Consider the following 24,448-nt stretch of genomic DNA (forward strand, 5'->3'; position numbering starts at 1 on the left):
GGTGTTATTCTCACTCAGTCAAAATTCACAAGAGAACTTCTCTCAGATTGTGGCTTGGATGTTTCCAAAATAGCCAAAACACCACTTCCAGTTAAGCTAAAGTTGACTGCATTGGAGGATGAACCTTATACAGACCCTACTCAGTACAGATGTTTGGTTGGTAAGCTCAACTTCTTAACACACACCAAACCTGATTTATCTTATGCAGTACAAACACTAAGTCAATTTATGCAGTCTCCTAAGGTATCTCATCAGCAAGCATTACATCATCTGCTTAGATATGTTGCACATACAGTGGGACAAGGCATCACTATCACTTCTTCTTCTCAGTGAACTCTGCAGGGTTATTGTGACTCTGACTGGGCTGCTTGCCCTGACACCAGAAGATCAGTCACTGGCTATATTATGCTTCTAGGAAATAGTCCAATTTCATGGAAGTCAAAGAAGCAAAGCACCATATCAAGATCATCTCCTGAAGCTGAATACAGAGCCATGGCTGTAGCAGCTTCAGAAATTACATGGCTGGTCAGGTTATTACAAGAAATGGGGTTATCTAACCTTGCTCCTATACAACTTAAGTGTGACAATCAGTCTGCCATACACATTGCTAAGAATCCTGTTCACCATGAGAGAACAAAACACATAGAGTTGGATTGTCATTTCACAAGAGATAAGGTTCTTGAAGGCCTTATTGAACTAACTTATGTCCCTACTAGTGCTCAACTTGCTGATGTTCTTACCAAAGTTCTATCCTCTCCTCAAAATTCTGAACTACTGTCCAAGCTAGGAATGCTTCCTATTGAACCACTCCCTAGCTTGAGGGGGACTATTGGAGAACATGATGCAGATGCAAGCATGGATACATCAACACATGATACAGCTGCATCAAACATCAACAAACACAACAAACACAGCAACAAACACAGCAGTGCCTTGCTTGCTGCTTTGGTGACTCAACTGCTCCATCTTGAAGATCGAAGCACACAGATTGCTGACATGTAATCATTGTACATGGATTGCTGACATGTACTAAGTAGTTAGTTACAAACAGTAGGTTGTTATAACTAACTTTGATCATTCTGATCAAAGCTTCTTGTATGCTATGCATCTAGTATAAAAGCAAAGCTGATTTGTAGCTTTTGCTGCTTGTAATAAAGGTTTTATTCTCTCAATAAAATTCTCTCTCTCTCTCTCTTTCTAAATTTGAAGTTCTGATTAAGAACTTCTTCAGTTAGACCCCATGTATTAGCTTAACTCGTATTTCTTGTGTCAAAAAAATAAAAATAAAAATCATTTTATTGTGAAAATTAAACCCCTTATATGTTCCCAAAGGAGAAGAAAGAAAGAAAGTTCCAAAAACACTTGAGTTTGAATAAGAGAAACAAACAATATAAAAAAATAAAACACAAAGGCGTATAGTCCTTATATAGTAATGCCAACCTTTTGTATCTGGCGTTCTTATGAAACAACCCATATGAATCAACTGTAAGTAAATTTGAACCATTGTAATTAATTGGCGTTATCCCATTGATGATAGGGGTATATATTACTTAGTTTTACCCCTTTCACGCCACAAATTCTAATCAAAGTCATCATTTTGAATTCCAAATTCGCCATACTTCACCTATATGCCGAGGTAAGGGAAAACAAAAAGGCCAGGTTTTTTGTTTTCTCTTATCTTCAATGGGTCTTGTTGAATCCGTTCCTGAAAAATCTGTACATGAATTTATCGTCAAGGTACTTTCAATAGATATCTTTATGAAATTGTATGAACTTTCTCCTTATAAAAATTAACAAGATCATAATGTTTTTAATGTTTTTAATGAACCAGGACTATAGGGGAAAGGATGTTGATCTGAGTATCTATAAAGGAAAGGTTCTCCTCATTGTCAATGTTGCTTCCAAATGGTAAACTCCCTAAACGCTTTTTATGATTTTTGTCTTAATTATTATTGATTTGTATTTGTCAATCCACCTAAATATCTTTGGTTTTTTGCATGTTTTTTCATGAATAGTGGGTTCACCAATATACAAGTGCCCCAATTAACCGAACTTTACAAGAAGTACAAAGATCAAGGTGTGTTTTTTATCCGGAAATATATATATATATATATTTAATTATAATACCAACATTCATATATATATATATATATATATATATATATGAATGTTGGTATTATAATTAAATGCTAAAAAGATCATTTTTTGAAGGGCTTTTTAAGGATTTTCTTAAGTGATTTAAGGATATTTTTTTCCCTTTAGACGCGGTGAAAGTTGGACACTTGATGCACCTTATTGATACCGCCACTGCTTTGGGTTGTATACAATACAATAATTAACACAAACTTATTAATATGATAAAGTTGTCTATTCTCTATAGCCAACAACTACTAATTTCAACTCAACGTGAAAGTATAAATTGGGTCGTTTTGTGTTGTTAGATGTAGAAACTAAGAAGTGGGCAACTTTTTATTGTATTACCAAGTTTGTGTTGATGGGTATATAGTCTATAGACGGCCTAAGATGTTAATGGAAGTCATTCTCTCTTTTTATTGCCTGATATTAGTCGGATTTCTTAACGTTACTAGTTTTACAATATGGTGGAATACCCTTTAAATTAACTTAGTATAAAAAAGGTAACACGGGTTGTTCCAGGTTTTGAAGTATTGGCATTTCCGTGCAATCAATTTCTTTATCAATCTCCAGGAACAAGTGAACAACAAAGAAAGTTTGCTTGTGAGAGATTCAAGGCTGATTACCCGGTTTTTCGTAAGGTATTTTAATTAGAACAACCCACTCAATACCAATTTCAATTTTATCCCCAAACTATTAAGATTTTTAAATTTTTGTAACAGGCATGCGTAAATGGTCCTAAAACACTTCCTCTTTACAAATTCCTCAAAGCAAGTAAAATTAATGGTGAGACCGAATGGGCTAATCGTGTCAAATGGAACTTCACCAAATTCCTTATCGACGTAGATGGAAAAGTTATTTATCGCCGCGGCTTAAATACACCGCCTTTCAAGATGGAGGTATTTCAGATCTCAGTTAACTGTTTAACTACGAGGGCATGCATTAAAATCTACTTATTCTTTTTATTTTATATAATGACGACTACGTTACTTGAACTCTTCATTTTATCCCAATTATTCATATCGAATTCTTGACATTCAGATATGGGTATGGTCACCAGACACTTCATTTTGGTCCAAAATCATAAATATTTTCACAAAATAGCTGAATTGAACATTTGGAGACGTACGCGTGTCCGATATGGATATCCGAATCCGAATAACATAGCTCGTTTACGTATTTTCATGCTCTTGAAAATACATATTTGACCTTAATAAGTCACGTATTTCTAAAAACCTATCATTTAAAAGATGCATATTGATTTGAAATATTCATTTAAAATGGTGAGAGTTGATGAACGGATATACTATCATGGGACGCTAGGCAAACATGCATATGATTGCATATTATTTTTCATAACCTAAAGTGCAGAAGTTTAATTATTTAAATAAATTTGATAAATGCAGGATCGTATTGTAAAAGCATTAGAAGATAGAGCAGCCAGAACACAAACCAAGTACTAACGGCAAAGTTTGGGTCATTCTTTCAAAGAAGAAGATTGAAGCACTTATTCTATTAATTGTAATGGTTTTTAACTTATGGACTACTTTATATCGTGAATTCTTTACCATAACATGCCAATTGTAAACATAATGTTATTTCCTAAATTTTAAATGGGTGTGCTCACAGTATCCATACTTGTTACACAAACTCTTAATTAAGGCCAGTGTACAATAAATATTATAAAATAGATGATAACTAGTTCAAATTGCTTAGAAGTTACTTCGATATAGTGTAAAAAGTTATTTATTTTTTGATAAATTTTTCTCTTTAATATAATCATCCCTTCAAATCACTCATAAATCATAATGTATACATGTAATCATTTAACCCTTTATTAAGTTTATTTGTGTAAAATTGTTTCACAATATCAAAAGTTAATCAAAACATCTTAAAATTTACCAAAAAATGGGTAAAAGTTAGTTAACCTAATGTACAATAGTTTTGTTGTTTGTTGGGTGCAAACAAGACATTTTACCATCCATATCTAGTAAACCTAAACTTTAAAAAATGAGATATAAAATTCGAAAATAAAGGTTTGCATCCAAATGGTTGTAGGCCCTCATTCAGTGTGTATAGTGTTAATGCACACAAAGCGTGCATGATCTTTCAAGTTATATAATAATTTACTTTGTTAATTTTTATTTGATACGATTTGACAAAATTTATTAACTCTTGAACACCTTAAATACCAAATGAATATAGGCTATGTCCACATTTTACGTGGACACTAAATTTCTAAAAAATTCCATGAGTGCATATATTTCCAAAATCAGGTTTTATATGCGAATAATATCACTGGACTTAATAAATGTATTTTAACAATTTAATCAAAAATTAAGGATTACATGGATATTAAAGTTCTCAAGAGCTTGCTTATACGAAATACTTACTACGTGGAGATGAGAGGAGTTCATTTCTCAAGGAATTTCCAATTTTCGCTACCTTGTTAAGCTAGTGTTGTAGAGATGTGTGGTCTCATGTTAAAAGGGGTTCGTAGAGATGTGTGATCTCATGTTAAAAGGGGGTGGCAATTTTAACAGCACAACACCTTAATTGCTAAGCTAGTGTCGTTTGGTGTAGAACAACTGTCCTACAGAGGTTACTCCCTATGTATTCTCAAACGCTTAGTCCCTGAATTAATGCATTATATTATTATTATTATTAATATTACTTATCTTATTATTTATATTTATCTTATTATATTATTATATTATTTATTGTTTATATTTATATTTATATTATTATATTACTTATTATTATTATTATTATTATTATTTATAACTAATTATTTATTAATATTATTTATTAATTAGTTACGGATTCTTAGTTATTAAATATGAAATATGAAATATTATTATTATTAATATTTATCATTTATTGTAATTATTGAGTAATCAATTACAGATTATTATTATTATAATTTATTATATAGTTATTTATTTATTAATTAATAATTATTATTTAGTTATTATTTAACATTAGTTATTATTTATTATTTATTATTTATTATTTATTATTTACGTAGTATTATTTATTATTATTATTATTTATTATTTATTATTTATTATTTATTATTTATTATTTATTATTTATTATTTATTATTTATTATTTATTATTTATTATTTATTATTTATTATTTATTATTTATTATTTATTATTTATTATTTATTATTTATTATTTATTATTATTATTATTTATTATTTATTATTTATTATTTATTATTTATTATTTATTATTTATTATTATTATTATTATTATTATTATTATTTATTATTTATTATTATTATTATTATTTATTATTATTATTTATTATTTATTATTCATTATTTATTATTTATTATGTATTCTATTAAGTTCAGTTCAGTTCAGTTCAGTTCAGGAGCATTCAGTTCAGTTCAGTTCAGTTCAGTTGAGTTCAATTCAGTTCAGTTCAGTTCAGTTCAGTTGAGTTCAATTCAGTTGAGTTGAGTTCAGTTCAGTTCAGTTCAGCTCTAAAGAACATTGCCTTAATGAATTACAATAAGGGCCATAAGTCTATTACTCTTAATTAACGGCCCAGCAGAAATCTACTGCTTTCAAGCTGATACTGTCATTTTAATGTTGATTTCCTTCCATATTTGCTGTGCTTTTTTATTTATTGAGAAATTAAATAAATTTCAGCATTTTCTTCCGGAAATAAACTTATTTTTTGTAATACATTAAAAAGGAATATTACTAATATGTCCCATAGAAGATTCCTCAACCTGTTAGAATTATAAACGGACAAGCAGATACTATTTTCCCACAAGTATTATCTCTTAAATTTTTTTACTTGGACTTCTTGTCAAGAAATCTTGGAGACTCGGGCTAGAAATACTGTACAAGTATTTCAAGCTTATATTTCAAATATTGACAACCCCTTCTTCAAAAATCCCAAATCCCCAGTTTTTTAATCTCTAAAAACCCTAGTTTTTGGTGAATTTTCTCATTCAATGAAGAGATTCAGAGTATTTTGTACAGACCCAGATGCGACGGACTCGTCTTCAAGCGATGAAGAAAACACAATTGGGGAAAAACCAGCAAAAAAGAAGAGATTTTTACGAGAAATCAACGTCGGAAGCGGCGGGGAAGCGCCGGAAATACCCAAGATGCGGGTGTCTCCGGCGGAAGAGACACCGGGGAAGGCGGTAAAGTACAAGGGAGTACGGCGGCGGAAGTGGGGTAAGTACGCAGCTGAAATTCGTGATCCAATTAACAAGGTGAGAATATGGTTAGGTACTTTTGATACTGCTAAAGAAGCTTATGAGGTTTATTACATGAAGAAACTTGAATTTGATGCATTGAGAAATCTGGGGAAGTCTAATTCTATTGAATTGAAATCTGCTGGTTTAACGAATTCTGGTGTTAAAGATTGTGAGGGTGAAGTTGCAGGGAAAGGGGATGATGGGGTTGAATTTCCCGTCATCCCTGATGGTGTGAAGAGGGTTAAATCAGGGAAGTGGACAGCTAGAATTACGCACCCAAAAACAAAAGCTAGAATTTGGTTGGGAACTTTTGATTCTGCTGAAGAAGCTGGTAGGGTTTATAAGATGAAAGAAGTGGAGTTTGAGGAGAGATTTAAGGGTAAGGAGGTTCCTCGAGTCAAAGATTTAGGGGGGAAGAATGTTTGTCCTGCTGTTAGGATGTTGGGGGATGGAAGGTGGGAGGCTCGAGTTTGGCACCCAAAAATGAGGAGTTATGTTATGCTGGGTAGTTATGATAGTCGTGAACTTGCTGAAATTGCTGTGAAGATGAAGAAGAGTCAGTTTCATAAGAGGTTTGGGTGTATGAAGAGGGTTACATCTAAGCATAAGAGTGGTGATGGGTCTTGGAGACTTGGATGTGGGGATGAAATTCCGAATGATGGGGTTGGTTATGTTACAAGGGAGATTGTTATTGCGTTGGCTGCTCCTATGTTGCCTAGTGAAGGTGAAGCTATGAAAGAACAATCTACTAATTCCGACTTTGTTAAGGCAACGGATGGTAAAAAGGCTAAAGGGTTAGAGTTGCCTGCTGGTGTTAAGATGACAAAATCAGGGAGATTTGGTGTTCGGGTGACTCATCCAGTTTCAGGGGCTGAACATTGGTTGCGTTCTTATGCAACCCTTGAAGAAGCAGTGAATGCTGTTGAAAGGAAAACTGCTGAGTTTGAGAAGGAGTTAAAGTCTAAGAAGACTGAATGTGGGGTTTTGAATGGATCTCTAACTTCAGTTTTTGTGGGTGCCGAAGATGATGAGAGTAGTAGAATTGAGAGTGTAATGTCGTTGAATGAAGGGGTTAATATTCCAGTGAAACTTGAACCTGGGGTGGTTCATGGCTCGCCTACTTCAGTTTTTGATGTAGAATCTGTCAACTGTAGTAGTGTTGATGAAAGCAAAGCAAGTGAGATTAGGCCTGAGCCTTCCTTTTTTGATGAAGCAGTAAGGATGGGAATTATGAACCAATATGGACAACTTCTTGGTGAGTATAGCAAGTGCGATGAACCAATGTGGTTAAGCAACGATGATGAAGATGAAGATGAAGATGAAGATGAGTCTGCCACATGCTATTATTCAAGGTGTTACTTTTGAACACTGTAAAACATTGCAGACTGTACCATTGAACTGTTTTCTGTGTTTTATTTTCGAGAATAAGTTCAAGAGCCCCCATATAGGGAAAAGAATGCTAGGTGTATTCCTTGCAGGCTCTGTTGCAGGAATTGCTTTTATTAGAGAGATATGTTGCCTTGGCTACTCTGTATTTCTGCCTACTTATGTACATATTTAGGAATTATCAATATATTGTTCGACTATTAGGAATCATACTGCACTGCTTGTTCTCTCTTCAATTGTATGGTACCTTAATTGATTGAATTGACATTCTTAGAATTGTTTTCATGTACAGTAAATCAATTGGATTTCAACTTTGTTCATTCATCTAATTGTTTTCCTACTGTTTTCACGCACTTTTTTGTACAATAGTGTTTTTTTTACCACGCGCGCAGTTTTTCAAGTAGTAATTTTTTGGATCCAAAAATAAAGTGCAATCACCAAACACAGTTTTATTTCTCCTTGTTTCGACTAGCACATGATACCTTTATGAATTATAGAGTACAACACAACTGAACAACCAACCTTTGGTTTATACAGAAGAAAACAAACAACAAATCTAAACTCTCAAACCCAAACATAAACCCTCATTCCCAATCTTCTACATGCGCCGCTTCCTCCTCCCAAACTCTATATTCTCAAAGTATGTGGTAAATCCACTCACTACTTTGTCTACGCCGCAACGACAAGGCCCTAATTTCCAGCAGAAGCAAATATCGAGTTGAGTAACACCAATGGAAAGACATGAATCACATCTTCCTGCAACGAGTTTTTCTCCCCTCCTCTTCAACTCAAATCATCAATTTTCATCTTCTCGTATACTTGAGGCTTTCCCCCCAGTTTTACTTTAATTTTTGCCCCATATTCCTAAACAATATGATTAATTTTAGAGTTATTTGGAGTTCATCTACCAAATTAATATGAGCTTGAAAGTAATATTCAACAAATGGATCATTTCATATCCGACTTTGTTGAGGAAAGTGATAGTAAATTCGTATGAGCTTGGTAATGTTTTACACGGACATTCTTTGTCGGCTACTTTTCTTTGAAAAAAAATTATGACTCTTCAGTTGTATATTCAACCCTTTAACCATTGTTTATTATTTGTGCAACATGGCAGCCCCTCCGGGCGTATGCAAGACTCACACGTGAGTTCATGTGTTCGTTCAGAATACTCAATTATGATGATTTTGGGGTTCCCAACTACATCACCTTGGGGCAAGTTTTCCTCATCTCCAAAGCCATCTTACAAAATCGTCTTGGTTGGCATAGTACCTCAACCCAACTTGGTGGGTTCACCGATCCCGATTATGATCCCGACAAGTTTTAAAAATCCATCACCGGCTAAGACAAATACTACAATCGAAGATCCAAAGACACAAAAATCTACAACACACCACTCCGTATGGCCTTCAAAATCACATCCACCACATTCCTTGCCCGAGGGTTAGAGAGGGACACGATGCAAGCCGAAGACCTCTACTACCTCAATGATATGCTAAAAAGAGCATGTGTCCAAGCCACTCGTCCACCTCCCGACAATATGTCTTGGCTACTCAACCACATACTCAAATGTCAACGTGACCCTAACCGTTACACAATAGCCTTAAGTGGGTTGGATTCCCACCTATCTCATCATTTCCGCATCCCTCATGTTGACTCCGATGCCTTCCCAATCCAAACACTCGACTTGGAAACACTTTGAGGAATAGGCTACAATTCCACCTATTCTCATGAAGGGCTGACATGGTTGGTAGATTCATTGCCTTACTTCTCACTACCCAACCATGAATGCATAAGCATCTTCAACAGTCCCAACTTCTCCTCTCTCATTCAAGGGGTGGAGTCCTAGACATCCTTTCCAAGTGCACCCCTGAATACCTCCCATCTGGAAGAGAATTACTTTATAATGATGGAGGCCATGATCCTATCAAATGAATAATATGATGAGGATCTCCAATGAAGGAGGGGGGTGAAAAGGGTGAAGCTTGTCGTTTTAGCACAAGCTATGCCGAGGGACTTGATCACCCCCAACTTAGCCTCTATGCACGACCATCACACTTACGCCGAGGAAAAGAGAAGGTGGTCGAGGATCTTGAGGAGAAAAGTAGCGAGAAGGATCATAAGGGAAAAGGGAAGGCCAAGGAAAGGGGAAAGAAGGGTCTTTTCAGGAAAGTGAAGGATGAAGAAAGTCCTTGGGCATCTTCGGCTCAAGGAAGCAAGAAGGAGTAATGATCCACAGTCCACCAAGGAATCTTGTTGTGGATAATGATGATAGTGATAGAAGTGACCTCGAGTTCCTTGGAACCTTGAAGGATGAACTGCCAGATGGTAACCCTTGGTGAGGTATGACTTTCTCTCTACCACCCGGCTAATGCACATCGGGACGATATGCTCAGTTTAGCGGGGGGGGGGGGGGGTGTTTATATGTAGTATTTTTTGTCTTTCTTTATTTGATAGTTTTCCTTGCATCTAGGTTAAATTTAGTTTATTGCTTTTTTTCCTTACTTTTTTCGTAATTTTTGCAATGTTTTGCATACTAGGACTAACCGTTGAAATAGTTGCATCATTGTTCATATTAGTATTAAAGAATGTGTGTCCTTGACCTAAGGTGCATTAGTCTAATACCAAGGTGCAGATTAATTACGAATAATTAATTCAGCAAGATCAAGTGATCAGAACAGCTAGCTGGAGTAATGTTTCCGATCAGTGAGTTCTAATCCTAATTAGGCTCACAACTTACTCTTGACTGAACCTACAAGGTCACACCAATAACATAAAACAGATTGCCGGAATAAATGAATCGGAAATTCATTTAATGGCTTTTCGGGAAATTAGTTTGGAAAGCATAAATATTCGATAAGACGTTGGATCGGAATCGTATATCGTATTGCGTATATTCGTAAAATATGCAAAACGAATAGTCGTATTGTACGACATTGGATCGTCAAATACGATACGATAAATATTTTCCATAAGGCATTAAAACACAAAACGAGAGGTGCAACCCACGAGCCGAGTGTGCGAAGCACTCAAGGCCCATGGGCGGGTGAGCGTTGCGCGCAAGGCAACATCAATGGCCAGCCCATGGTTGTTCTATCCGCACACGGGCCAAGCAAAGCAGTTGTCAACAACGCTGCACGACTGGTTGGGTTAGGCACGGCCCATGGGCCAGCAACGTGCTAGTGTGTGTGTGTGTGTGTGTGTGCTGGAAGGCTGAGGCCTTTGTGCTTTAGTCGGTTATCACACATATTATTAGGTTATTTATATAACCTAACATGCTAAGGTTTTCCACATAACTGACATACACAAAACCCTAGCACACCATGAGATTCCCAACTCTCTCTTTGCCTCCATAGTGTGTTCATCCCAAAACCCAAAACCCTTGACTTAAGATCTAAGCTATGAATACTCAAGGAGGATATGCAGGTGTCGATGGACGTTTGTAGAGAAACTTTGTTTGGAGTTTTCGTTCGTGTTCGTAGACTAATTCGGGAGTACAAAAGTATGTATTGATTAAACTATACTTTTTACATGGATCCTGGATTCAGGATTATTCCTCTTATATGTTAATTAGATTGACTGTAAATCCCATCACTGGTGTTGCGGGATCTTTTACGGTGATGACATGTCATACGTTCCTCGGAGGTATCAACTATGCGCTGGCACGATCTTCTGGCAACCTGCAAAACAAGAATATTCCCGTAGGAATATTCCCTCCGACGCTTAAGTAAGTATAGGCTAGAGAGAGAAGTAATTTATAGAAAGAAGGCAGAGAAAAGAAAGTTTTAGGTAGGTGGGAATGAATTGAATGCCCCCTTTTACCTAGGGATCTGCACTATTTATAGTGCTAGGGTTTCTTGGGAATTGATCCCTAAACCCCGGCTGCATGATTGGATGCTTTCTTAGATTGGGACATGTGTCCGATAGGAGGTCTGATTAGACCTGTTGGACCTTTTGAATTTTGGGCTTGCCTGCAAGCTTTGGGATTTTAGACATGATTGATTAGGGATCCTACTAAGCAAATAGGCCTCATGGGCCTAAGTGATGGGTCTTGGACCTGGATGCGGGTATTGGCTCTGTATGGATTCGAGGGATGCATGCTGGAGGGCCTTTGGGCCTCCTCTCTGGGCTATCATAGTAAAGGCATGTGGCACTCTTTAGGCCACATCATTTTCCCCTCAAGGAGGGTGCCCCTCGCCCATGTGGGGTAGTCTTCTAGACATGGTGGATTGCCACGTGTGGTTGCTTTTCAGAGCCTGGTTTCTCCTTTGAAACCTCCAAAAATCGTTTATTTTCTCTCATTTTCCTTTTGTTATTTCAAAGAGATTTTTAGAGAGAGAAAGCGATTTCCCTTTGAAGATCTTCTTGTGTTTTCATTGGGTGTTCTTGGATTTTTCGTTCGTTGTTCTTGAAAATTGGACGATTTTTCCTAGTAGTTTCAGCAGTTTGATCACTTATTGGTAAGCGTTCTTGTTAATTTCCTGTTTCTTCAGTTATGCATGTATTTGAAATTTTTCTGTTGATGTTTCTATTTCTTGGGGAGACGTCCTGTCAATCGCAGCTTCTCTTGTATCTGGATGGCGTACCCGCTCTTTTCTTTTTCTTCTTTTCTTAAGTCGGATGTCCTGTTCCTTATGCAGGGCGGCATGGCACGTATTAAACAAACGGCCAATGTGGGTGCATGGGCAGCACCACGAGAGAGGGACAACATGGTTCCTTTTTCGAACCCGTCCCATGGAAATAGGGGAGGAGTTAGTTCCTCACATCATTCAGGAGACGGGGGCTCCAGGGCGGCTCGTTCTTCAAGGAGAAAAAAGAGTGTGGCTTGCCGTCCTCGTATCCCACGTGAGAATTTCGAAGATGACTCTTCCAGTTCTTCGGACGAGGAGTTTGCCAAAAATCTTCCTCCCATGGTTCGCGGGAAAGAGGACGTGCACTTATTTCCTTCTGACATCCTCCCAAGCGGGAAATGGTTGAGGTACCTAAAGGAACAAGGACGTGACTTTAAACGTTTCTTGCTCTTGCCTCGTGGTTTTAGTTTTAGGTGTCCTCGTCCTCATAGTACTGTAGATCGTCTTTCTTTGGGAGAGGTTGCTGTCTATACGGCCGCCTTCAGATTGGGCCTTAGGTTTCCCTTGCACCCTTTTGTAATGGACGTTCTCGATGGTTTTGACATTGGCCTGGCCCAGCTGACCCCTAATTCTTGGGCGAATGTTTTTGGCTATATTGCCAAATGTGCGTTGAGTGACGTCACCCCTTCCTTCTCTTCTTTTGTTAGACTTGTAGATATCGCTCCTTCTTCTCGTTCTCCCCAGGGGTGGTTTACCCTGTATAGTCGGTGGGGTTATAAGACGGTGGTGGGTAAGTCTTCTAGCTGGGTATGGTGGAGGACCAAGTGGTCTATTATCCGAATGGAGGACCGTCCCCTCTCAGAGCGTCTTTCTCGCTGGAATTACCGGCCTCGCTTCTTGTCTAAAATTGACGCCTATCCTCGCCTTCTCTCAAAGGAATGGAGGCTAATAAAGCCTTTATTCAGGCCGAAATGTATCGGCTATCTGCAAAGAGTCACGCGTGGGTGCCTAATAGTTGGCTTCCCCATGTGGGACAGTTCACCAACATGGTCTTTCTTGCGGCCGTTGGTCTCTGCCCTTATTTACATAAAGGTAGTATTGCGTTTGTTTTTCGTTAATAACCTTGTTTTTCTTGTTCTTCACTGATCCCGTTGGCTTGTGTAGATTCTACTATGAGTCGTCTGTCCCCAGAAGACAAGGGATTAGTGGAGATGCCTACCTGGTTATCCCAAGTGTACACGGACGACGTCTTCAAAGCCGTGGAGGCCAAGAAGAAAGACTCCTCGAAGAAGTCGGATGAGGCGGCTTCTGGTGACCCTCCCAAGGTACGTTTTATTCAGTTGGACGCTGTAGGGGTTTTTTTTTCGTACTTTTCGTAGTGTATTCCCCTACGAGGGAGGTTTTAGAACCTTTGTATTTTTGGATATTGAAGGAGTCGCCACCAAACATTTTTAAGGGTCCCGTTTGGAAAGATCAAAAAGTGACTCTATTAGGATAAGGCATTGAATCTTAGAAACGGATAGGTGAGATCCGGGCAAGGGAACGAGATGCTTATTCCGCAAGCTTTAGAAATTATTCAAATGCATGGCACAACATTTTCGAAAACACCCTAGTTATGACACTAGGCGGGTTTGAATTTAGAACTTTGAACAAATAGAATTTCTACTTTGTATAGTGGCCACTTTTCTTTAAAGTTAATTTAAGGGAACCTAAGATTGGTTTGTCCAAGAAATTATCCTCGTTAAGCGTGGTGTAACCTTGTATTTTTTATTTAGCATGTGAGGTGGTGAAAGCAATAAACAAGTAAAGAAACATCACAATAGAAAATAAGTGCAAAATTAGTAAAGGACATCACCACCTAGAAAAGGACTAGGTGGGAAACCACATTTCCTAGAAGGACTAGGCAAGTAAAGTTGCATAATTGAAAGTGCGGAATTGAAAGGTGCAATATTGAAAAGCGTTATTGAAATTGCGATATTGAAGTGCATAATTGAAAAGTGCGATATTGAAATGCATAATTGAAAGGTGCGATTATTGAAATTGAACATTATCCCATGAGATCCGAACGCCAAACGACTCCTTAAGAATAAGTGCGTCTGACACGGATTCAAAGCCAAAATCTCAACTTTAAGTCAAGTTGCTCAACCTAAATTGTCTTCGATTGAACTTGAAATATGGAACTTAAAATATTGAACTTGAAATTGAACTTGAAATATAGAATTTGAAATATTGAACTTGAAATATTGAACTTGAAATATTTAATTTGAAATATTGAACTTGAAATATTGAACTTGTATATTGGAAAATGGAGTCTTGAATCTCAAAGATTGGACCTTTTAATGTTAAAAAGGCTTCATCTTTGATTACTCCATATTTTGAAATGATACTAGTTTAGGGAAGTGATTACAAACAACCCTAAACATCATTGAATCTTGAAATTTGGAAACTTGAACTTGTATATTGAAAAATGGAGTCTTGAATCTCAAAGATTGGACCTTTAAACATTAGAAAGGCCGCATCTTTGATTACTCCATATTTTGAAGATGATTCTAGTTTAAGGAAGTGATTACAAACTGAAGGAAATAATGCCCTTGGTCCAAGTATGCATTTAATGTTGAGTCTAATAAATGCGGTTCAGTATTAATTAATTATGCAAGTTAATAATTCATTGAGATCAAGTGAATTGTATGCCCAGCTAGAGGCCGCTTCAGTTCAAGTGGAATTAATAATATTAATCCACAGCTTACTCTTGACTGAACCCGTAGGGTCACACAAATAGTACGTGAACGGATCAAGTATTTAAGTGAATTAAATACTCCATTTATGGATGTTCGGAATCGAGAGATCTCGGTTCCAGTGGGAGCTGAAATAGTCAAAAGGCAAATTATGAATACTCCGGAAAGGATGATATTGCCAGAAACGGAAATATAGATCGAATCGGAAATATAAATATTATCCAAGTCGTAAATGTTGCCGGAAACGGAAACATGGTACGTGACAGAAAATATTATCGGAAATGGAAATATTGCCGGAAACGGAAATATTGCCGGAATCAGAAATATTATCGGAATCGGAAATAAATTCTGGAATCGGAAATATTAAATATTTGTTCGAAACGGAAATTAATTCCGGAGTCGGAAATATTAAATATTGTTCGAATCAGAAATAGATTCCGGAATCGGAAAACGAATCGGAAGCGCGACGTACGAAATAAACATCGGACGAGCTTGCTAGACGCAAGGGCCCAGCACGAAGCCAGGCCCGCGCCTAGCGAAGCCCGCGCAAGGCGAGCAAACAAAGCAGCAGTCCCCCCACCAAGCCAGGCCCAGCCAAGCTCAAGGCAAGGCTAGGCCCAACCAAGGCGAGGAAGCAGGCTGGCAGCGCCCTCGCGTGGGCCGCGTGCCAGCGCTGCTGGGCCAAGCCAACACGCGCGCGCACAACGCCCCTCGTGGGCTGCTCGTGTGTGTGTGTGTTGTGTTCGTGCAAGCCTCGAATCCTTAGTTTCTTAGGATTTGTCCGGTTAGATTGTTTTCCTAAATTCACTAGAGTTAGTCATTTAACTAAACACTAAAAACAAATGTTTAATTTAAGTCTAATGCTAATTGAATTAGTAAATTGAATCCTAGTGGATTTCTATGTCTGATAATTCCACCCTATAAATAGGTGATGAATAATTACAATTTATACATCATATTCTCAAGTATTCATATAGTTTTAAGATTAAACTAAGTTTAATAATTTGCCAAATAATTAAGTACGAATAACATAAAAAACCTTAGACTATATTCTAGTTAATTGAATCTAAGGCGGATCCGAACGTGCTGTGGACTATCTACGGAGGGACGACACTTTGAGTCCTAAACTTGTTTTTGTTCGGTTCGGGAGCAGCTATCCTAAGTTATGCTAATTGACTATGTGGCAATTAATTTGGATTTGTTATGAAATTAGGGAGAAAGGGAGAGAGAGAAAGAGAGAAACAAGCGGTTATGATCTTATTTCCATCACCATAATATGTATACATACATGTATTATATAGGATAAGGATGTCAGGGGCATAATGGGCATCCACAATACAATATATTTATAACACTCCCCCTTGGATGTCCATTATCTAAAACAATACAATCACCCTGTAATATACATGAGATGATGCCTCATTAAAAACCTTACTAAGAAAACCCTGTGGGATAAAAAACTTAGTGAAGGAAAAGAGTACAACACTCATCATAATACGCTTGGGATGTTGCCTCGTTAAAAACCTTACCAGGAAAACCCAATGGGACAAAACCATGGTTAAGGAAAAAAGAGTGCAACGCGTATTTTCTCCCCCTGATGAATACATCACTTGAGATCTTCTAGTTCAATGAATCTAATATCGTCGATAACTTTCCAAATGTAGCAACATGAAGTTCCTTGGAAGTTGATTCTCCACAATTTGAGTTGAATTTTCAAACGTTCACTTGTATGCACTAGGTGAGTATTTATATCACCAGACTTTTGACAATAATACCCGAAATAAATATATTTTCTAGCTTGTACATAATATTACAAAATATATCCTTAAATATTGGACATATATAAATCTTCTTCTGGAAGTCATAAGTAGTAGTAATCATCAATGTTGATCAAAATTTCTCTAGCCATACTTTCATGACAATACATGATAAATAATAATATCACTGTCCAACTTAGGATCTAATGTGATTTATGGTTCTTCTGGACCATAAAATAAAACTCAATGTAAGGACATTACATACTCTTATCTTATAATTTTGAATCAACTCATATTGTACAAGAATTCTTCTGTGAATAAACTAATATGTATATTTCATATTTCTCAAGTACTCAAACTACTGGTTGAGACGACAGTTCAATCGGAAACACTCTTTAAGAGTTTGATAATATCTCAACAATGTTGTGATATTCATATGCAAAACTTAAAGGGCTAGATGTTTAATAGCATCATGTGTAAGTTCTTCAGGAACTTTTCTTATTTGCATGATGCATAACATGTTATTAAATCAACATTATATATATACTTCTTTCGCAACTCTTCGCCCATTGGAGTAAGAAACTCCTCTTATAAAATTCATAAAGTTGCAAATCTATCATACCATTCTTTGGATGCATATTCATATACGACATCATAATAGTTTTGAAACATATATAACTAGATAAATGAAAATCAATCATGATAAAACACAAAACAAACTAAATGTATGATGAATGATGCATTTACATATTAACTACACATGTATATGAATGTAAGACTCAAAATGCAAAACACTGTACAACGTGGATATTTCAAATCCATAACTTGTTGGACTTCAGGTCCATGAGCTCATTTGATCATTATAATGATGTCTACATCGAAATAGACATAAATTTACAATCCCCTATTCAATCCATTATTTCTCGCATATGCATTATATTCCGGTTCCATCATATACCGGTATCATCAAAATTCTTCAACATATACTTTGCATGCTATTCATCAATGATATCTGAATACTTATTCAATAGGTACCATTCATCTTTTCTCATGGGCCATCTATTATACATCAGATATCTATACCACTTCAATGGTATTTCATACATTATATATTAGTGTTTTCTTTCTTTTCAATAATATCATCAACTGCATTATCTTGCCCTTTTCATATAAATAAATCTATATCTCATCATTGTGTTGGAACCGTATATATAATCTACACTTCAGGTGCAGAGATTCAAATAAATATTGGCAAGATCATTATAGTAACATCGAGCACTATGACCATTATACACATTTATGCATCTGAACATGTAACAATTTAACATAATCAAGTCATAGATATTTATGTCCAAACATACTTCGAGGACATACAGTTGGCATTTACACTTACTCATATGGGGATCAATATATTATCTTTCAATTTTACCAACTTATTATAGCTCATCTCCCCCTAAGTTGGGAAAATATTTTCAATATATTATGGGGCATAAAATCTTTCACCAACTATTAATACACTTTTCAGCGTGCATTTTAATAAATGTTTCATACTTTCGTTCTCTTCTGGAGATTAACATTGATCATGGGGAGTAGATAAACTGTGCAGTTGTTTTTTTTTTTTTTTTTTTTTTTTTTTTTTTCCATATTTTCTCATTTCGGGCTGACATATGATTGCCCCAATCAAGAGATTTATGATACTTAAATAAATCACAAAATCAATCACAAAACACTTGTAAACTTCTTGGTGATCTTCAAGTCACTTACTATCATTTTTGGTGAACTTCGGGTCACTTACTATCATGTCATTATACAAGTTTTCAAAGTAATTAATATCTCTTGTATTTATTTTCTCAATCGATTCATTTTATAACCATTTGATTGAAATACAACTCAACCTCATCATTATGTCTTGCCTTTGAATATATACAACATATGAGGGAGTGTCAGCACACAAACTTTTATTTGACAAGAATTTTCAAATTCTCATGACGAGTGTTCTTAAACCCGGATGGCCTGAATTATCACATTGTACGTATATAATATCATATAAAATATTTCATTCGATAACTGCTGGTTATCTTCCCAAAGTGATCATTGTAATTATAAAATACTATAGTTTGAACATATTCTGATTTGATATAACGACACAAACTGGTGTCTCATTTGTAATGGCAAGACAATCCAACACACTTATGGAAAGATAGCTTGTACTCTTCTGGAGTATGCATTGTAATTATGGTACATATCAATTTCAATAAACATATTCATCCTTTTTCATCTACAGGATGATATCAATATCATAAACTCATACTCGTGTTCATAATTTATGAACAAAAACCTGTACCACATTTACCGTCCATGTATCATTTTAATCCATATACCATTATTTTGTAAAGTTAAAAGCTATCTCCCACTGATTTTTGCATGTATTCCATTCTCAACTATTGTGGTAGCAATTTTGCCTACCATTAAACATATCTCTTCATAATCTATTATCATTATATATGAGAGATATTTTTAGACTTAATTAGTCCCTTCGGGGGAAGTTCATAAATCAACAACCTCTAATTGAGTTATGTCACCATATTCAAAATCACTTTCGTCGTTTTCAAAGTCCCACTTCTAGTGAGATCGAAATGTAACATCTCTAAATAACCTTTATATAAACATAAAGCAACATACGGAGGGAGACATTACGAAAATAAATTAAAAGTAAAAATATGGTTCACGTACAACTATTACAAACATCATGGCTTTATGGTTTTTCCGCATGAAATATATGTTTTATATTTGTCATAACCTAACAGTGGTATCACGAGCCTCAAATTAATTCCATAATCAATTTTAGTTAACATGGTTAAATTTTATAAATTTGCAATGAATTAAAGGGGTGATTAATTTCGATTTATGTAATTAATTGCAAATTTGTGGGATTATTTAATTATATGTTCGTAGGATTTTCGGCAGTTTAGTCAATAATGGTCTGAATCGTATAATTTTATAGTGAATTTCGCATGTAAACGGCGTTTTAAAATTTTGATGCCGAACCCAGAATTCCCAAATTCGAAGCCTAACTATGACTTTTCGGAGGTTTTAGTTTTCCGAACGCAAAATTTATAATTTTTATGATGTGAAATTAAATATTTGCGAATCTTGTATGTAAATCTTGAATCTATGATTGAGCTACTTTATATGTTTAACAATTTTAAAGCCTAACCTTGTTAATTATACAACCTAATTTATAATTGTAATTAATTTGTCGAAATTCGAATAATTTAGAATTTGATTTGATTTTCATAATTAATTAGCAATTTAATTAGGAACCTATGATTAAAAACCACCATAAAATTTGTTAAAATTGAAAAGTTTTAAAATTTTATGACCAAGATTTGAATCCATGAAAATAAATATAATCGGAAATTAATTTGGATAATAAATTTTCGATTTTTCGCCCAAAATTTATGAAATTAATATGATTTATTAATTCGTCAATAAATCTAAATAATAAAAGTTTTAGATTTTATGAAATCCGTTCACGAATCTTGCACGCACAAAGCAATGGACGCTAAGTGTAATACCCCATATTTTTAGGCATTTTATTAATCATTATGCATTTTTTTAATATATATTTGATATTAAACTATTTTGGAGGCAAATATATTCAAATATTTTGAAGGAAAAATATTCAAATGTCTTTGAGGAATATTATTTACAAAAAATAAGTTTAGTTTATTATTTTCGTATTTTAAATTGGATATAGATTCCTAATTCTAGTAGAAATCAATTTTGGAGAAAAAGAGTTTTAATCAATTTATAATTATTTAACAAATCCGGAAATTATGTTTAGTATTTTATAAAATCAGTTTTATATAATAGGATATTTATGAGAATATATTTTGGATTTATTTTGGAAAAATAAGATAATTCTATTTAAAATTGTATTTTAAGAGTTTTACCAATTCAAAATTCCTTAAAAATCCGAATTTTTTGAGATAATTTCTGAAAATTTTCAGGATAAATCTTAATTAATTATTCAAGCCTCTGTATAAAATTTCATTATTTTATCTTTTGTATTTCTATTTTAAACAATTTTACTCTAAACCGAATATCACCAAAATCATAACTAGATTCAGAATCCTATCATAGCTTGAACACCAACAACGGCCATACCCCTTAGGGTTCCATTCTAACCCTAACTCTAATCCTACAACTATAAATACCCCCTCCCTCATTCATTATTACTCACATCAAAAGTTGAGAGTTTTCCCAAGCCCGCTCTTAAACTTCTTCTTCCTCTTTGGCTCTAAATCTTCTTACCTAAAACCCTTATACAACCACCACGACACCCCCGTCGTGCACTCCTTGCCGCCGACGTCTACACCTTGGTGTCGTGACTTTCACACCCCAATTGACTTCAAAGCCTTCTCTTTTTACGGTCAGTTTTTACTATTTAAACTCTTCTAAATTAACGCTGTAATTTTTAAAAGTTTATTTTTAAAACATAGTTCAAAATTTTGATTCATAATACTTTTATTATTCATTCATAACTCATGAATTAAATTTAAATCCATTAGATTTATTTTTATTAATTTGATTGTTTAATCAGGAATTAATTAGGGTTTTATTTATTAATTGTTAGGAACTCGTGAGTGATCCGTAGCAGGATCAAAATAATATTTGTGTGAGGTGTTATTTAATCAAGGTACGTGTATGTGGCTAGATTATTATATGAATGAAATCTATGTATGGTTTGATTATTAACTTCAAATTATTAATTGTTTTCAAATTGAAAATTTTGAATTAGTGATTTTGAATTGTTTCTTGATTTGTGAAAATTGTTTGAGGCTTTTTGAAAGGTTAAATATTTTTCTTGATTTTAATATGATGATGGATTTGTTCAAGTGGTTTTGGAAATAGTTTGTTTGGTTTTGATGAGTTATAAATCTTTATTTATAAATACGTTGTTTTCTTTAAAAATAAATTTGATAAAATAAAAGGAGGATTATTGGTTTATCATATGGTTGGAACTGGATGGTCTTTCATGACATTATTGTACTTTTATAAAGTCTCAAGGGGGAATGGATTTCATGGAACTTCTATGTTCATACGCATCACTTGTTGTGTAATTCGAGGGTCACTTGTTGACTATTATTTGGTTAGTACCTCAATGTATAGATTTGTGATGGAATACTAGCTTGAGGGTGTGCACATTTAGGAAGGAAGGGGAGATAAGAAAAGGTGTTTGATTTTCATATTCTAATTGGAATCTATTTTTGGAAAGTTTCTACTTTTGAAATATTGTTATATTTGGAAAGTTTATATATTGGGAATATTTCTTTTTATGGAATGTTTCTACTTTTGGGAAGTTTCTATTTTGGAAATATTAATTCTTGAAATGTTTATACTCTTGAAAGTTACTATTTATGCAAAGTTACTATTTATGGAAAGTTACTATTCATGGGAAGTTACTATTTATGGAAAGTTTCTAATTTTGGAAAATGAATCTTCTATGATTTCAATTAAACAAGTTTGAATTAAATGGTTTGTGAAAGTATGTTCAACTATATATAAATGTTTTACATGTCTTGCATATATTCGTACTTAGCTTTTGCTAACCCGTATTTCTTATTTGTTTTGGCTTGGCCCTGTTCACCTTTTGGTGAGCAGTTTTCAGGAACTTAATGTGATGATGTGACATGCTTGCATACGGGATTAATGGAGAGTTCACTAGTTAGGATTTATTTTTCTAAGTTGGTTTCATTTGTGAGTTCAGATTTTAGTATTTAAATTACAAGGGTTTATCGAATACACACTATTATTATTTCGATTATTATTATTCAATAAAGAAAAGTATTTGAGTTATTCTGGTGCATTAGTTGAGTTAATTAGCCTTTAACGTAATCACGTGGAGGTAATTCTCCTAAGTTTCTCTCAAGATTGGTCTTATTTAATTAAAGGTTGTTTTTTAAAAAAAGAGAGAAATTTGGGGGTGTTACAAAATGGTATCAGTTTAGCCATGAAAGAACCTAGGACTAAAATTTGATAAATAAATTTGAGAGTAAGGGTATAATTTAAGGGGCATATATGATAGAATTTCGCATTCTAAGAATGAAAATCTATTTTCAAAGAAAGTTATAATTTCATTAAAAACTATTTTGCTATCTTTAGAGAAAAGATGATTGGTGTGAATCCATCACTCGTAATGTCTTCTGTCTAGGTTGAATAAGAGAAGCTCATACCGACGCTGTGTATAATTCTCTAACTACATGAGAAGATGTTGTTTTGATGTATTCACACTAAAAATCGAGTACTTGAACTTATACAAATTTTAGAAAAAGATTAAAAGAATTTGTTGAAAGTATATTTAATAAATTAATTTATGCATTTACTAGAATTACATGATAAATTTCGTGCATTAGGTTTATAGGTCTGAATTTTCTTCAAAAATAAATAAATAAATTGTTTTCGTGACATTAGTCGCGATTTTATGTGAATTTTTGTGCATAATGGTTTACTTAATTAATTATGCTTGGAAGGAGTTTGGTGGCCATTTTAACCTTCGAATGATGATGAGTTTTCTTTATTTGGAATTGTTCGAGATATTTTTTTTTTCTTTATGGAATTTGGTGAAAATTGTGAATGTTCTTGTACTTTGTTATGATTTTGATGTACTAAAGTGTTGCAATATTCTAATTGCATTATTTTAGAATATTCTAATTGATGTACTAAAGTGTTGCATTATTCTAACTACAACTACTTCAAAAGTTGAGAGTTTTTCCAAGCCCGATCTTAAACTTCTTCTCCCTCTTTGGCTCTAAACCTTCTTACCTAAAACCCTTATACAACCACCACGACACCCCCGTCGTGAACTCCTTGCCGCCGATGTCTACACCTTGGTATCGTGACTTTCACACCCCAATTGATTTCAAAGCCTTTTCTTTTTACGGTCAGTTTTTACTATTTAAACTCTTCTAAATTAATGCCGTAATTTTAAAAGTTTATTTTTAAACCATAGTTCAAAAGTTTGATTCATAATACTATTATTATTCATTCATAACTCATTAATTAAATTTAAGTCCATTAGATTTATTTTTATTAATTTAATTGTTTAATTAGGAATTAGTTAGGGTTTTATTTATTAATTGTTAGGAACTCGTGAGTGATTCGTAGCAGGATCAAAATAATATTTGTGTGAGGTGTTATTTAATCAAGGTACGTGTATGTGGCTAGATTATTATATGAATGAAATCTATTTATGGTTTGATTATTAACTTCAAATTATTAATTGTTTTCAAATTGAAAATTTTGAATTAGTGATTTTGAATTGTTTCTTGATTTGTGAAAATTGTTTGAGGCTTTTTGAAAGGTTAAATATTTTTATTGATTTTAATATGATGATGGATTTGTTCAAGTGGTGTTTGAAATAGTTTGTTTGGTTTTGATGAGTTATAACTCTTTATTTCAAAATACGTTGTTTTCTTTAAAAATAAATTTGATTAAATAAAAGAAGGATTGTTGGTTTATCATATGGTTGGAACTGGATGGTCTTTCATGACATTATTGTACTTTTATAAAGTCTCAAGGTGGAATGGATTTCATGGAACTTTTATGTTCATACGCATCACTTGTTGTGTAAGT

General features: G+C 34.4%; 1 protein-coding gene across 1 annotated transcript; it reads left to right on the forward strand.

The window, feature by feature from the left end:
* Positions 1-1,511: 1,511 nt before the first annotated feature.
* LOC110783440 (probable glutathione peroxidase 4) lies at positions 1,512-3,855 on the forward strand. The gene is made up of 6 exons (XM_021987780.2): positions 1,512-1,737; positions 1,832-1,908; positions 2,016-2,077; positions 2,656-2,774; positions 2,856-3,032; positions 3,540-3,855. Exons 1-6 carry the CDS (start codon positions 1,684-1,686, stop codon positions 3,594-3,596), a joined length of 546 nt encoding a protein of 181 aa, XP_021843472.1. The 5' UTR covers positions 1,512-1,683; the 3' UTR covers positions 3,597-3,855.
* The last annotated feature ends 20,593 nt before the right edge of the window (positions 3,856-24,448 follow it).

Source organism: Spinacia oleracea, chromosome 3, assembly GCF_020520425.1.
Source record: "Spinacia oleracea cultivar Varoflay chromosome 3, BTI_SOV_V1, whole genome shotgun sequence".
Lineage (NCBI taxonomy): Eukaryota > Viridiplantae > Streptophyta > Magnoliopsida > Caryophyllales > Amaranthaceae > Spinacia > Spinacia oleracea.

What these genes read in the sequence shown, in the direction of transcription:
- LOC110783440 (XM_021987780.2), top strand. Translation starts at nt 1,684, where the DNA reads ATGGGTCTTGTTGAATCCGTTCCTGAAAAATCTGTACATGAATTTATC. An exon ending in TACATGAATTTATCGTCAAG is followed by an intron (nt 1,738 to 1,831) that starts GTACTTTCAATA and finishes TTAATGAACCAG; the next exon opens with GACTATAGGGGAAAGGATGT. An exon ending in CAAGAAGTACAAAGATCAAG is followed by an intron (nt 2,078 to 2,655) that starts GTGTGTTTTTTA and finishes GGGTTGTTCCAG; the next exon opens with GTTTTGAAGTATTGGCATTT.